We start from the raw sequence: 17,037 nt of genomic DNA on the forward strand, positions 1-17,037 counted from the left end.
ACAATGCGCAACATTTGGGTCATATTATGTTATTATTATAACATAATAAATGTTATGCAATTTTAAACGGTTAATCGGTTAAACATGGACACCCCTATGTGCATCTTGCTTCAGATCATAACGTTCCATAACACCGATAAACTCCGCCTTTTACCTTGAGCACGCCTCTAGCCCGAGCTGGCCCCCTCTGGCCCAAGGTATTCGACGGGCCAGAAATCCTGGCCGTTGGCCCTGAGGAAGCCCCGATCAAGCCCCGGAAGTGACAGTGGAAACGCGACTGGCCCTGGCACGCACTAGCACGGCCCGGCCCTGGCCCGGCAGTGGAAACGCGGCTATTGTTCACAAAAGCGGTATGCGTGAATCTGATTGAAAGCCTTTTCACGCTGAAAACGATAACTAAAGATAACTCGCGTCCTCACCAACATGATAAGCACAATGCAGTTTTGTCTTCTTCAAATGCTCAATTCCTTAAAGAATGTTTTTATTGTTCATCAGCTGGAAAAATCTATTTCTAGTGAATAAAGTTGCTCTTTCATGTGTCCGTTTTGAAGCTTGTAAGTAAAAGAGCGACCTGGACATTCTTCAAAATGTCTAATTTCGTGTTGCACGAAAGAAAGAGGACGTGAATCTGCATTTGGTGCTCATGTGTGTGTGTGTTGTGTAACTTTACAAGCACAAAGGTGTGTGTTCTGGTAGCAGAGAGCCACACCTCGATCAGATAACCAGCCAGCCGAGAACTAAAAGTGGGTAAAAGACCAAACAAAGTCCATTTCATTTGGTCACAAGCCTCTGTATCGCTCTCTGTCTCTCCAATCGCCCCTCTTTCTCCTTCAAACAATAACTGCACTGTTTAATCCCACGCAGTGTGTGTGTGTGTGTGTGTGATACTCATATATGACACAGTTTCTCGTGGATTGCATCACTTTTAGAAGTCAAAAAACCTGACTTTCAGTTTGTGCCTGTTCTGTCACATCGACAGCCGAAACTCCCATGCCTTCAGCGCTCACGGCTCAGCGTTTAGCAACACTCGCACCTGAAGTGTGTCAAACTGTGACACAATGTGTGTGTGTGTGATCAAACAGTGTGTATGTGTGACTTTCTGTCGCCCTCTTATTGTGGGTTTGCTTGTGTTTGACATTTCAGACTAACGGTATTATTATTATAGTGACCTCTGTGGTTTGTGTATGCAGTTTATAAAGCCTCACCTCAGCATTCACTGTGATAGGAGCACAAACACACAGCGGTTGTGTTTTGGCCTCCACTAACAGTCCCAATTGCACATGCATAAAAATAAATGTTATAGCATTGCTAATTTGCATACCATCCAAAATATGCAATGATCAAATTAGTGCACAGTTGCTGCCTCACATTTTTAAGTGCAATCAACTTGGGTATTTAAGTTATTTCAGTGTTTATACACTGACTTTTATTAGTTCAATCTTGTTTAACATAAAAAAAAGTTGAAATGTAAATGGTGTCACAACTTAATGATCATATCATTTTGATGTATTTTATATATTTAGAATTTGCATAAAGTGCCAGAGGTGCACAAATAATGGTTACCTTTTTAGCTATGAACTTTATCGGAATAGTTTAAAGTAAAATGTATTTAGTTAATGGCTAGCTGTGAAACAAGTTAAAATGCATGAGATTAAAACAAATTGGGTTTGTTGATGATAAAATATATACACCTGGGTTATTCAGTTATTTCTACTATTACAGAAATCGTACCCGTTGTATTTATGCATGACTGACAAATATTCTTCATGTTAAGTTTATTAGTTTGTTTATGCTTCATCCAAACGGATGGAAATTTTGGTCACACTTTAGTTTAAGATTCAATTCTTACTATTAACTACGACTTTTGCCTCAATAATCTCATAATTACTGCTTATTAATAATTAGCGAGGTAAGTATTGTAGGATTAAGAGATGAAGAATATGATCATGCATTTTACACTCTCAGAAAAAAGGTACAAAAGCTGTCACTGGGGCTGTACCTTTTCAAAAGGTAAACTTTTGTCCATTTTAGGTGCTAATATGTCCATTTCATGAGCTAATATGTCCATTTTAGGTGGTAATATGTACATTTTAGGTGGTAATATGTCAAATTTAGGTGTTAATATGTACATTTTAGATGGTAATATGTCAATTAAAGGTGTTAATATGTACATTTTAGGGGCTAATATGTACATTTTAGGGGCTAATATGTCCATTTCATGAGCTAACATGTCAATTTTAGGTGGTGATATGTACATTTTAGGTGGTAATATGTCAATTTTAGGTGTTAATATGTAAATTTTAGATGGTAATATGTCAATTAAAGGTGTTAATATGTACATTTTAGGTGCTAATATGTCCATTTCATGAGCTAACATGTCAATTTTAGGTGGTAATATGTCAATTTTAGGTGTTAATATGTAAATTTTAGGTGGTAATATGTCAATTTTAGGTGTTAATATATACATTTTAGGTGCTAATATGTACATTTTAGGTGCTAATATGTCCATTTCATGAGCTAATATGTCCATTTCAGGTGCTAATATGTACATTTTAGGTGCTAATATGTCCATTTCATGAGCTAACATGTCAATTTTAGGTGGTAATATGTACATTTTAGGTGGTAATATGTCAATTTTAGGTGTTAATATGTAAATTTTAGATGGTAATATGTCAATTTTAGGTGTTAATATGTACATTTTAAGTGCTAATATGTCCATTTCATGAGCTAACATGTCAATTTTAGGTGGTAATATGTACATTTTAAGTGCTAATATGTCCATTTCATGAGCTAACATGTCAATTTTAGGTGGTAATATGTACATTTTAGGTGGTAATATGTCAATTTTAGGTGTTAATATGTAAATTTTAGATGGTAATATGTCAATTTTAGGTGTTAATATATACATTTTAGGTGATAATATGTCCATTTCATGAGCTAATATGTACATTTTAGGTGCTAATATGTACCACTAAGGTACTAATATGCAGCCTTTGGATACAAAAGTGTACTTTTTGAAAAGGTACAGCCTCAGTGACAGCTTTTGTACCTTTTTTTTTCTGAGAGTGTAATATGTACTAATAAACACTTAATATGCTAGTAATATGCATGATAATAACCAAATAGTTCATAGTGATAATTGGACCCTAAACTAAAGTGTAAATTTAAATGCAATAAAACTAATTTTAGGCCTAAATGTTTTTGCGAGTGATGATGTTCCAGTAGTGGAGTCTTCATATTTCATATTTCATGACAGATTAGCGAAGGTGTGTGTGAATGTTGTTCCTCTGTTGTTCCTCAGAGCCGGACTGGGTGTCGGTGACTCTCGGTGTGTTTGTGTGTCAGGGATGTTCACTCATACACAGAAGTATTCCCATTCTCAGCCGGGTGAAGTCTGTGACACAGGACGCGTTTGAGGAGAAAGAGATCGAGGTGAGGAACACACACACACACACACACACACACACACACACACACACACTGGCTCTTTGCCTATGAAAGATTGAGGATGAAAGCATTAGTGCACAACATGAGCCTGTGAATCTGAAGAGAGCTGATGTTAGTGATAATCTTCACAGAGTCGTGATTGACAGAACCATCAAACGGCTGAATGATCGATAAGAGCACCAGCAAACGCTGCATTCAATTAAAAAAACGCTGTTCTGAATAATCAGGGTTGCTTACTAATGCTCAGATCCCATTTCACTGGGCGATGATGAAACGGGCCAAGAATGCTACACTCTTAGAAGAAAAGGTTCTATATAGAACCTTAAAAGGTTCTATCAGTGCTACGTATTTGGAACCCCTAAAATGTTCTATACACTCTTAAAAAAGGGTTCCTCTGGGTTCTATATAGAACCCTGCGGTTCCGTACTTGGCCAATAGAAACTTTTACCAAAAAAATGGTTTATATCAAAATTGTATTATATATATATACAGTATATATATATATATATACAGTACATATATATATGCTGTGACATAGGTAATCTGGTTATTTTTTATTTTTTTATTTTTTTCAGTTTTTTATGCCTAGTAGAAGTTCTAATTTTGTAGCCAAATTGGTCTGTGAGTAAAAAAAATGTAATTTGAAACCCTGTGTCACACCCTACACTGGTTAATAGGGATGCATGATATTGAAGAAAAATGCGATATGCGATAACTCATTAAATAATACGCTATTCGATATGCAATAATGCTTAAAATGTGTAAAAAAAAACTTAAATTATCTTTAAAATATATTTAAAATAATATAACCTACATGCATTTCACACTCTTTTTGTGACAAGAAAACATACGTCTGATAGTGAACATCAGTGTTTTACTGAAGAAGTGTTATTAATGGAGTAGTTCACTTTTCAAAAAACTTTTGCTGATAATTTACTCACCCCCATGTCATCCAAGATGTCCATGTCTTTCTTTCTTCAGTGGAAAAAAAATTAAGGTTTTTGATGAAAACATTCCAGGATTTTCTCCATATAATGGACTTCAATGGGGTCCAAACGGTTCAAGGTCCAAATGACAGTTTCAGTGCAGCTTCAAAGGGCTTTAAACGACACCAGACGATGAATAAGGGTCTTATCAAGGACCCTTCGAGTCATGATTTGAAAAAAGATTCGTTCATTTTGATGAACGAGTTCGAACAGGAGTCATGAGCGCGCGTCACAGAACAGAGCAAGGCGAGCATTTGAGCTTATAAAACTTAAACTTTGTTATTTATTTATTAAATGAGCGATCGTTTCGCTTGATAAGACCCTTATTCATCGTCTGGTGTCGTTTAAAGCCCTTTTGAACAGTTTGTAGTTTGCTCTGAAACTGTCATTTGGACCTTGAACCGTTTGGACCCCATTGAAGTCCATTATATGGAGAAAATCCTGGAATGTTTTCATCAAAAACCTTAATTTCTTTTCGACTGAAGAAAGAAAGACATGGACATCTCGGATGACATGGGGGCGAGTAAATTATCAGCAAAAGTTTTTTTTTAAAGTGAACTACTGCTTTAACATCAGTGTAAAGCACCGGTGACTCATGCATGTATTCTCTCTCTCTCTCTCTCAGTTGATAAATGATCTGGAGATGTTCAAATATAGATGGGGAGTTAATCAGTGTATTTATAACGTTGACTGATGAATGTTTGCAAATTATATTTGAGTAATATTTTCTGGTAAAACAATACTCATTGTGTGATGTTTCACTCATTCATTTATTTTTCTTCCTTTTTTTATTTTATAATGTCCATCTAATTTTGTTTAGAGACCCTTAAAAGTAAAAAAAACTCTCTCTCTGTCTGTAGTTTATCTCTTCTGTGGGGAACGAAGCGGCGAAGGCCAAGTACGAACAGCAGGTTCCTCCGTTCTATCACCGGCCCTCGCTCACAGACTGCAGGTACGACCCAATCACACTAGTCCTGTTATTATCAGTAGTACCCGAGGGAGTGTGCTATTCTAAAAATATCTGCTCCCTGTCGAGTGCACTGCCTCTTTAAGACTCGCGTGTTTCTTGTGGTCATTCTGACATCATCGGCATCATTGTGGGGGTTTTCAGTGTTCACACACACTGTTTTCTCACATGGCTGGAGAAGATGTGGTACAGTGATGTAGATGTTTGCTTCCTTCCTTCCTGCGTGTGTGTTGCGTTTCACGATGTGCTGAAATCTTCTGTCCACATGCAGTCTGTGAACTGTAGAGCGGCTTTTCACCTCATATTTCAGTTATCATCATCCATGGGGATTTATTTCTTGACTCTTAAACTCAAAATACAGCCTGTGAAAAACCGCTTTGAAATTGAACATTGCGTTACATTTAGGTTTTGTGATTTAAACACCTCAGTTAGACAAAAGACTTTGATTTTAAACAATGCTGGGTTGTTTTAACCCAAACTTGGGTCAAATATGGACAAACCCAAATGTTGGGTTAAAATGTAATTTAAAAAGGTACATTTTTAACCCAACATTTGGGTTTGTTCATATTGACCCAAGTTTGGGTTAAAACAACCCAGCATTGTTTAGAGTGATATTTTGGGTTTTTTATATAAAAAAAAGTACTTTTTTACACTTTTATTTTTCTAAACTTCAGGTCTGTATTGCAAAGCAAACATGAAATTAATAAAGACCTTATTCAAATGCTGAATATATTCATTTTAATAATTGTTTGACTGTAAGATAATTATTTTAAAGGATACACACTGTAAAAAATGATTTGTACTATTTACAAGGAAATAAATAAAAAATTAAAATTTTTATAAAAAATTAAAAATTAAAAAAATAATTAAAAAAATTTCAGTGTGTTACTTGACATTTATTTGTAATTATTGGCAGTAAAACAAGTTGTGAGACACACATTTTCAATTATGTGAAATAAAATCACAGAAGTGAAAACACACAAAGTCATTATTACATGATCTATTCTAGTTTAATCTCTGACCGTTTGAAATAATTCTCCGATTTTTCGAAATCTTGGAAATATTTCATTTTACAGAAGTAAGGGATGTTGTTGAAACAATGCATTCAATAAAAGGTAAAAGAATAAAGGCTTTATTGCTGTGATAAATATGCTTTTTTTGCTGGTACACTGTAAAAAAATATCGTTGGTTTAACTTACAAAATGAAGTAACCTGGTTGCCTTAAAATTTTAAGTTGATTGAACTGGAAAAAGTGAGTTAATACAATGAAGGAAACTCAAAATAATAAGTTATCTCAACTAAATAAATTATTTAAGTTGATTTGACAAAAGAAAAAATGTTGTGATAATAAATATTGAAAATATATATATATTTTTGACTAGATGAGACTAGAACTTTCTTTGGAATTTTTACACACTATAAATTTGCTTTTCCAAAACTGCAAATGTATATTTTACGTGCAAATATTTATGTCCTGAATACATATTGCAGTCTTTCTACTTCAAAATGTCACTGTTGCCGTTTCTTTGTGAAATTTTGCTGAAATCATAAACGTTTATGTGTGGATTTGGTCAATTTGTGCATTTCTATGTGCATTGCTGTGATGAATAAACCTTTTTTGAGAAATACGCCAGTCTGACGACTCAAAGAAACACGCATTAATGAAGGAAACGGCCATCCGAGCAGTTCTGAAGGCTTGAGGCGATCGAGTGAATTAATGCTTTAGTTTACACCAGCTGCCAAACACACACTTCTCTCTCTCTCTGTGCAGTTGTAATATAATATTGACACATTAATTTTTCTTATCTGCAGAATTTTGAGGGAACAGTGGATCCGAGCCAAGTATGAGCGACAGGAGTTTATACACATCGAGAGACAAGAGCCGTATTCTGCAGGTAAGAGAACACACACACACACACACACACTCCTCCTGCTGTGAATGATGGCACTATAAGGTCAAGCTCACTTTCTCATCTCTCACACACACACACACACATGGATGATGGCACTATGAGGTCATCCTCGTTCTCTCTGGAGGTTTGCTTCTTCATGAGATGCACATTAACAGCGCGAGTGTCGATATCATCTTCAATATCCTGTTACGCTCTTGTTTATTGTGCCGCGAGATCTCATTGGCTGACAGTGATCTCATCGATGATCCACACACACATGCGTATTCATGTGATGCACTGTTCCGACACTCGCACTGAAACTGGTGTGTGTGTGTGTGTGTGTGATGGTATGTTTGCAGTGTGTGTAAACGGCATTATTCACACTTCATACTATGAGTTATTGCATTTGATATATGCTGTATACAATATGTGTGTTTGAAAGAGTCTCTTCTGGGTTTATTTGATTAAAAATACAGTAAAAATGTGAAATATTATTATAATGTAAATATAAAGTGTAATTTATTCCTGTGTTCAAAGCATCATTTCACAAATCACTCTAATATGAGGATCTGATGAACAACAAACATTTATGATTATTATCGGTGTTGAAAACAGTCGTGCTGATTTTTGTCGAAATTGTGGTATTTATTATTTTTCAGGATTATTTGATGAATAGAAAGTTCAAAAGAACAGCATTTATTTGTAACATTATAAATGAATGTATTTTTTGTCACTTTTGATCAGTTTTCTGCCTTAGATATTTACATGCACATAATTAAACATTGTTGATATTAGATAAAATGTAATTTTTTTTCATAGTTATAACAAATGTATATAAATGTAACATCTATAACACTTATGTATAAAATTACTGTAATATAAAAAATATAATACAATTCAATTACCATATAAATACTCACACACTGGCATATTTTATATTATATTGTATTAATTTATCATATATTCAGGTCATATGAAACGATGTGGGATATTTCCTTTGTTGTTGTCGTGTGTTTTTATGCGAATGTTTTGTATATTCTGAACTGACCGTTATAATGTAAAACAGAACGAGATCTTTATAAAGATCAAAGGCTTCTCTCATAATCTCTATATCTAACATCTCGTGTTTCACACACACACACACACACACACACTTCTAAAACTGCTCAGTTTTAATCAACGCTCTAGTTTCGTTACACATGTTGATGCTTTCCGGCTCACAGAGAAGAGGAGATACTACTCAAGACTGATAGATAGATAGATAGATAGATAGATAGATAGATAGATAGATAGATAGATAGATAGATAGATAGATAGATAGATAGATAGATAGATAGATAGATAGATAGATAGATAGATAGAGTACTGTGAGTGTACAGTAACGTGTGTGTGTGTGTGTGTGTGAAGTGTGCGCTGTGTTTCCTGTGCTAATCAATAGAGTGATTGATGGAGTGATGAGGTCATGAGAGTGAGGGATTGGTGAGGAGAACGACAGCTCCTCGTTAGCGCTCGTTAGGGCCAGATTTACTCTGACTGTTGCTTTAAAAACCCCAGCGTCAGCTTGAACCCTCTCTCGCTTTCTCCGGAGCGTCTGATTGGACGGACGCCTCTGTAGTGCAGGATGAGTCATCAGGATCCTCTGTCCGATTTCCTGGAAGACAGAGGCTTCTTAAATGCATCAATCTGCTTAAAGTTCATTTCACCAATGTCTGGGATAACGTTACAATTTTAACAAACAAATAATCTTTTAATTTGTGTATTTTTTTAGTTTTTAACAAACGATATATTTTAAGAATGTTTTACTAACATTTCAATGAAGTTATGAACACGTTATTTCTGAGTGTTCTCTAAACATACGGTTTATTAAATGTTTTTAAAAACATTCTTTCTTGATTATCTGAACATTCCATTCAATGTGACTTTAGAATGTTCTCTAATCGTTACGATTTTAACATTTAAAAAAAACTTCAAAGAATGTACAACTGAAAAGCTGTTTATTACTGAATCTATTTTCATGGTACTAATATTAACTTTTTTGTGCGTGTGCAAGTGTGAGTGTGTGTCTGTGTGTGTGACAGAAACACACTCACAGTGAATATTAGTACCATGAAAATAGTTTAAATATTAAAACATCTTTTTCCTTAAATATTTCAGTTGGACATTCATTTTTAAATGTTACTACTATTCCATTTTATTCTTTAGGAACGTATTAAATAGATTCTAATAGTGACGAGTAACTAGAAACATATTTCAAATTTTTGCCATTTTATGGGAATCTGTCATTCAGATATCAACTATTCAGGTCTGACTATGTATTCCAATTGTGACTAGTACATATTTTTTATATACTAGTAGTTATTTATTGCATAATGGTATATTCATTATACTATTATTAAAGATACTAGGGCACATTTATTAGAGACTGACACTAGTACTTATTAGAAATGTTACTAGTAATATATATATATATATATTAGGGCTGTGCAAAAGTTAACATTATATATTTGTGTTTACATAATATATTTGTGTGTGCTGTATATAATTATTTTGTATATATAATACCTATGCATGCATGTATATATTTAAGAATTATTTGCGCTTAAATTCTGTATATATATACACTGTAAAAAAATATTTTTAAGATTTGTTATCACAACATTTTTTCTTTGGTCAAATCAACTTAAATAATTTACTTAGTTCAGATAACTTATTATTTTGAGTTTCTGATGATTAAATCAATATCCTTCATTGTATTAACTCACTTTTCCCAGTTCAATCAACTTAAAATTTTAAGGCAACCCAGGTTACTTAATTTTTTTAAGTTGAACCAACAATATTTTTTTTCAGTGTATATATAAATACATAATCAATATTATATAAATATAAATATTTTATACATGAATAGCACATTTTCTTAAATATATGCATGCATGTGTGTGTATTTATATATACAAAATAATTATATACAGCACGCACAAATATATTATGTAAACACAGACTTTTATTTTGGATGCGATTAATCACAATTAATTTTTGCACAGCCCTAATATATATATATATATACAGTATAGCAAAATAGGTAACACTTTAGTTTAGGGTCCGATTCTCGCTATGAACTTGCTTATTATCATGCATATTACTATGATATTGGCTGTTTATTACTTATAAAGCACATATTAATGCCTTATTCTGCATGATCATATTCTCTTAATCCTACAATACTAATAAGCAGTAATTATGAGTTTATTTGGGCAAAAGTCATAGTTAATAGTGAGAATTGGACCCTTAAATAAAGTGTGACCACAGAAATACTAAAAACATGTATTTCTTTATTCTTCTCTGTTTGAACTTCGGTCATGTACAGTGCGTTACAACTTCCTGTTTTACAAAAATGTTTTAAGGATGTGGATATTGATAGACTGTAGAAAAGACTCAGCTTGTGTGTGTTTCAGGCTACAGAGAGGGCTATCTGTGGAAACGCGGACGAGACAACGGCCAGTTCCTCAGCCGCAAGTTCATCCTGTCCGAGAGAGAGGGGGCGCTCAAGTACTTCAACAAACATGACGTTAGTTCTGTCCTTCTGACACACACACACACTCACACAATCACACACACACTGAGCTATGTCTTCTGTCCGCAGGCTCGAGAGCCGAAGGCTGTAATGCGGATTGAAACTCTGAACGCTGCGTTCCAGCCGGCGAAGATCGGGAACCCCTGCGGCCTGCAGATCACGTATCTCAGAGACAACAGCACCAGGAACATCTTCGTGTACCATGAGGACAGTAAGGTATCACACACACCTGCTAATAACTCAACAATGTCCCTTTGACTTGTGTGTGTGCTCTTGAATTTTTCATACATTTCACATTTACACGCGACTACACTGTAAAAAAAATATTGTTGGTTTAACTTAAAAAATGAAGTAAAATGAAGTTGATGAACTGGAGATTGATTTAATCATCAGAGACTCAAAATAATAAGTTATCTGAACTAAATAAATTATTTAAGTTGATTTGACAAAAGAAAAAATGTTGTGATTACAAATCTTGAAAATATTTTTTTACAGTGATATGATACTGTGTGAGATCCAGAACACAATATCTGACGGTTCACTCATCTTTATTCACGGATCCCGCCTGGAATAACTCCTCCTCCGGCGCTTATTAATAAAAATAACAATAACTGCATCAATCCTCAATTTTTCATCCTGACTGAATGCTCCAATATCCCATACACTGTAAAAAAATATTGATGGTTTAACTTAAAAAAGTAAGTAATCTGGTTGCCTTAAAATTTTAGGTTCATTGAACTGTAAAAAGTGAGTTAATACAATGAAGGAGATTCATTTAACCATCAGAAACTCAAAATTATATGTTATCTGAACTAAATAAATTATTTAAGTTGATTTGACAAAAGAAACAATTTTGTGATTACGACACTGTAAAAAATATTGTTGGTTTAACTTAAAAAAGTAAGTAACCTGGTTGCCTTAAAATTTTAAGTTGATTGAACTGGAAAAAGTGAGTTAATACAATGAAGGATATTGATTTAATCATCAGAGACTCAAAATAATAAGTTATCTCAACTAAATAAATTATTTAGGTTGATTTGACAAAAGAAAAAATGTTGTGATTACAAATCTTGAAAATATGTTTTTATCCAGAACACAATATCTGACGGTTCACTCATCTTTGTTCACGGATATACCGACTGGAATAACTCCTCCTCCTCCGGCGCTTATTAATAAAAATAACAATATAAAAATAACTGCATCAATCCTCAATTCCTCATCCTGACCGAATGCTCCAATATCTCATATTCTCCGGGATATAAGTCATAAATGTATCGTGAATGAGAGAGAAGTACGTTTATTTTGTGTATTTTTTCTATCCTTCAGTTCACTGTAAAAATGACTTGGTCAAAGTAAATGACCTGGTAGTGACCTGGCTGAAATAAAATATTAATAGAGTTAATATACAATGATTGGTTTAATGAACAGAAACTCTAAATATTATGCTTGAACCACATAAATCCACACAAAACAAAAACACATCAAAAAATCATTATCATTATTATTAAGTTGATTTGACAAAAAAATGTTGTGATAAATCATCAGTTTCAGTTTTGCTTTGAATACATTCATGCTTATCGTTTTTAATTAATATTGTTAATAATAATAATAATAATACCTATTTAAGAGCAGCATATTTTCCATTCCTGTTCTGTTCTGAAAACCATTTAATTTAAAATGTATTTAAAATTGAAATAAAATGCCGGAATAAAAAATGTAAATAAAATACTTGGATTCATTTACTGGTATTTTACATTATTTCTAAATAATGATGATAATAATAATAATAATAATAATAATAAGATGCGACTTACTGTTTTTTGTTCTCAACAATGCAGTTTTCCAACTTATTTTCTAGAACATTGGTTATGCATTATTGATGTGTAAATATGCATTTTTTAAACACTTTTATGACATATAGTGCATTCAAGATTTACATATTACTGATTATGATTATCCATATGCAGCAGTGGCTGAAAGTGATGAGTGTTTGATTTTGTTTGATTAAACTATAAAAATAAGAGGAAAAAATGTTATGCTTTTAAGTATTTTAAATATGAGAAAAGAACAAAACTGTAAACAAAACTGTAAACTGTGTGTGTGTGTGTGTCTGTCTATGTGTGTGTGTGGGACTGTGTGTGTGTGTGTTGTGCTGTTGGTCAAGATGGCGCTTCTGCCAGTGGTTTTGTGCTAAAAATGCTGTTCCTCTTTCACCAGCACACACACACACACACACACACACACACACACTGATGAAGAATTACCATTAGAAAGACAACTAACTCTATTTTAATGACGGATGGAATAATAGTCAGAAATATGTTTTTAATAACCCTTTTAACAACATCAAAATCTTAAAAAAGTGTGTATTGTTGAAGTGTGTATTGTCGAAGTGTGTATTGTCGAAGTGTGTATTGTCGAAGTGTGTATTGTCGATGTGTGTATTGTCGAAGTGTGTATTGTCGAAGTGTGTATTGTCGATGTGTGTATTGTCGATGTGTGTATTGTCGAAGTGTGTATTGTCGATGTGTGTATTGTCGAAGTGTGTATTGTCGAAGTGTGTATTGTCGATTTGTGTATTGTCGATGTGTGTATTGTCGAAGTGTGTATTGTCGATGTGTGTATTGTCGATGTGTGTATTGTCGAAGTGTGTATTGTCGATGTGTGTATTGTTGAAGTGTGTATTGTCGATGTGTGTATTGTCGAAGTGTGTATTGTCGAAGTGTGTATTGTCGATTTGTGTATTGTCGATGTGTGTATTGTCGAAGTGTGTATTGTCGAAGTGTGTATTGTCGATGTGTGTATTGTCGAAGTGTGTATTGTCGAAGTGTGTATTGTCGATGTGTGTATTGTCGAAGTGTGTATTGTCGATGTGTGTATTGTCGATGTGTGTATTGTCGAAGTGTGTATTGTCGATGTGTGTATTGTCGAAGTGTGTATTGTCGATGTGTGTATTGTCGAAGTGTGTATTGTCGATGTGTGTATTGTCGAAGTGTGTATTGTCGATGTGTGTATTGTCTAAGTGTGTATTGTCGATGTGTGTATTGTCAATGTGTGTATTGTCGATGTGTGTATTGTCTAAGTGTGTATTGTCGATGTGTGTATTGTCGAAGTGTGTATTGTTGAAGTGTGTATTGTCGAAGTGTGTATTGTTGAAGTGTGTATTGTCGAAGTGTGTATTGTTGAAGTGTGTATTGTCGAAGTGTGTATTGTCGATGTGTGTATTGTCGATGTGTGTATTGTCGAAGTGTGTATTGTCGATGTGTGTATTGTCGAAGTGTGTATTGTCGATGTGTGTATTGTCGAAGTGTGTATTGTCGATGTGTGTATTGTCGAAGTGTGTATTGTCGATGTGTGTATTGTCTAAGTGTGTATTGTCGATGTGTGTATTGTCAATGTGTGTATTGTCGATGTGTGTATTGTCTAAGTGTGTATTGTTGAAGTGTGTATTGTCGAAGTGTGTATTGTTGAAGTGTGTATTGTCGAAGTGTGTATTGTTGAAGTGTGTATTGTCGAAGTGTGTATTGTCAAAGTGTGTATTGTCGAAGTGTGTATTGTTGAAGTGTGTATTGTCGAAGTGTGTATTGTCGATGTGTGTATTGTCGAAGTGTGTATTGTCGATGTGTGTATTGTCGATGTGTGTATTGTTGAAGTGTGTATTGTCGAAGTGTGTATTGTTGAAGTGTGTATTGTCGAAGTGTGTATTGTCGAAGTGTGTATTGTCGAAGTGTGTATTGTCGATGTGTGTATTGTCGAAGTGTGTATTGTCGATGTGTGTATTGTCGAAGTGTGTATTGTCGATGTGTGTATTGTCGATGTGTGTATTGTCGAAGTGTGTATTGTTGATGTGTGTATTGTCGATGTGTGTATTGTTGATGTGTGTATTGTCGAAGTGTGTATTGTCGAAGTGTGTATTGTCGATGTATGTATTGTCGGTGTGTATTGTTGAAGTGTGTATTGTTGAAGTGTGTATTGTCGAAGTGTGTATTGTCGAAGTGTGTATTGTCGAAGTGTATATTGTCGAAGTGTGTATTGTCGATGTATGTATTGTTGAAGTGTGTATTGTCGAAGTGTGTATTGTTGAAGTGTGTATTGTCGAAGTGTGTATTGTCGAAGTGTGTATTGTCGAAGTGTGTATTGTCGAAGTGTGTATTGTTGATGTGTGTATTGTCGATGTGTGTATTGTTGATGTGTGTATTGTCGAAGTGTGTATTGTCGAAGTGTGTATTGTCGATGTATGTATTGTCGGTGTGTATTGTAGAAGTGTGTATTGTTGAAGTGTGTATTGTCGAAGTGTGTATTGTCGAAGTGTGTATTGTCGAAGTGTATATTGTCGAAGTGTGTATTGTCGATGTATGTATTGTTGAAGTGTGTATTGTCGAAGTGTGTATTGTTGAAGTGTGTATTGTCGAAGTGTGTATTGTCGAAGTGTGTATTGTCGAAGTGTGTATTGTCGAAGTGTGTATTGTCGAAGTGTGTATTGTCGAAGTGTGTATTGTCGAAGTGTGTATTGTCGAAGTGTGTATTGTTGAAGTGTGTATTGTCGATGTATGTATTGTTGAAGTGTGTATTGTCGATGTGTGTATTGTCGATGTGTGTATTGTCAATGTGTGTATTGTCGATGTGTGTATTGTCTAAGTGTGTATTGTCGATGTGTGTATTGTCGAAGTGTGTATTGTCGAAGTGTGTATTGTTGAAGTGTGTATTGTCGAAGTGTGTATTGTTGAAGTGTGTATTGTCGAAGTGTGTATTGTCGATGTGTGTATTGTCGAAGTGTGTATTGTCAATGTGTGTATTGTCGATGTGTGTATTGTCGAAGTGTGTATTGTCAATGTGTGTATTGTTGATGTGTGTATTGTCTAAGTGTGTATTGTCGATGTGTGTATTGTCGATGTGTGTATTGTATTGTATATTTGGATGCTGTCTTGTTTTTATCAGTATTGGTCATTCCAAATAAGATAACCAAATGTGTGTGTGTGTGTGTGTGTGTGTGTGTGTGTGTGTGTGTGCAGGAAATGGTGGACTGGTTCACTGCGATCCGGGCCGCGCGGTTTCATTACCAGAAGGTGGCGTTTCCTGGAGCTAATGACGAGGACGTACGTGAATCAAACTTACTCCAGCGACGGACTCATAAACATGAGCTATGAGTGTGAAACTCGCTCTACATCAGACGTTTCTCACACACACACTGATTACTCACAGTTTCTGTTAATCTTGTAAATATTTGAGAAGCTAAATTACAAGATATTAATCGTTATTTTGAGACAACATATCTGAACGTTGTATAATTCTGTATATTTCCAAGCATATTTAACAGAATGCAATGCAGTTAATACAGATTATTAAATTGTAACTATTTCATAGTCTTATAGTACATAAACTTCTCACATTTTAAATGGTAAAAAAGACAATAATGCTGTTTTTGCAGTTACTAATATAATCATGATATTATGGAAATGATGAAATATTAATATGTTTTATATCAATACCCCTATATGTTTAAAAGCATCTTCATCTGTGTGTAGTTGGTGCCGAGACTGACCAGGAACTTCATGAAGGAAGGATATATGGAGAAAACCGGCCCGAGGGTGAGTGTGTGTGTGTGTGTGTGTCACAACACTGTTCATATCACACACTTACTTCTTGCACAATAAATCATGTTTAAGTGAAATCAATACTGCATGTGCTTTTATTTATTAATGAAGTGCTAAGCCAGGTAATGTACGGTCCCAGAGTAAAGCCCTTGCTGACTGTACCGTCTCCTGCTAATGCTAATGCTAACGCTAACGCTGATGATGTTTCAGCACACAGAGGGCTTTAAGAAGCGCTGGTTCACCATGGACGACAGGAGACTGATGTACTTTAAAGATCCTTTGGTAAGGAAAACTTCATATTTAGACGTTTTTCGGGTTTAATCCCATTTCCAAGTTGCTTTGTAACTCATAACCAGCACATGCGATCATCATGTGTAATGACATTTTAAAAATTAAGAAAATTACACTGTACGATATTATATTGTGTTATATTTATAGTAGGCCTATAATATAATACATTTTTTTATTTTATTATTTTAAATGCAGTACGTTTAACTACGTTAACATTTTATTTAACTTTTTTATTTAAAAAAATGGGCATTTGTAAATAATATTGTGTCGTAATATGCTTTATTAATTA

General features: G+C 34.3%; 2 protein-coding genes across 2 annotated transcripts in view; one reads left to right on the top strand and one right to left on the bottom strand.

Annotated features, from left to right (window-relative positions):
• Positions 1-17,037, bottom strand: part of nt5m (5',3'-nucleotidase, mitochondrial) — a 339,382-nt gene that overhangs the window by 24,909 nt on the left and 297,436 nt on the right. The window lies entirely within an intron of this gene.
• LOC120464359 (arf-GAP with dual PH domain-containing protein 1) overlaps positions 1-17,037 on the top strand; it is a 29,117-nt gene that overhangs the window by 6,965 nt on the left and 5,115 nt on the right. The window contains exons 2-9 of the mRNA XM_039653777.2: positions 3,302-3,432; positions 5,294-5,385; positions 7,213-7,295; positions 10,745-10,857; positions 10,933-11,079; positions 15,876-15,959; positions 16,389-16,451; positions 16,668-16,739. Coding sequence (XP_039509711.1) covers positions 3,302-3,432; positions 5,294-5,385; positions 7,213-7,295; positions 10,745-10,857; positions 10,933-11,079; positions 15,876-15,959; positions 16,389-16,451; positions 16,668-16,739 — 785 coding nt within the window. The remainder of the gene's footprint in view (positions 1-3,301; positions 3,433-5,293; positions 5,386-7,212; positions 7,296-10,744; positions 10,858-10,932; positions 11,080-15,875; positions 15,960-16,388; positions 16,452-16,667; positions 16,740-17,037) is intronic.

This window comes from Pimephales promelas, chromosome 17 (assembly GCF_988280905.1).
Source record: "Pimephales promelas chromosome 17, fPimPro1.hap1.1, whole genome shotgun sequence".
Classification (NCBI taxonomy): Eukaryota; Metazoa; Chordata; class Actinopteri; order Cypriniformes; family Leuciscidae; genus Pimephales; species Pimephales promelas.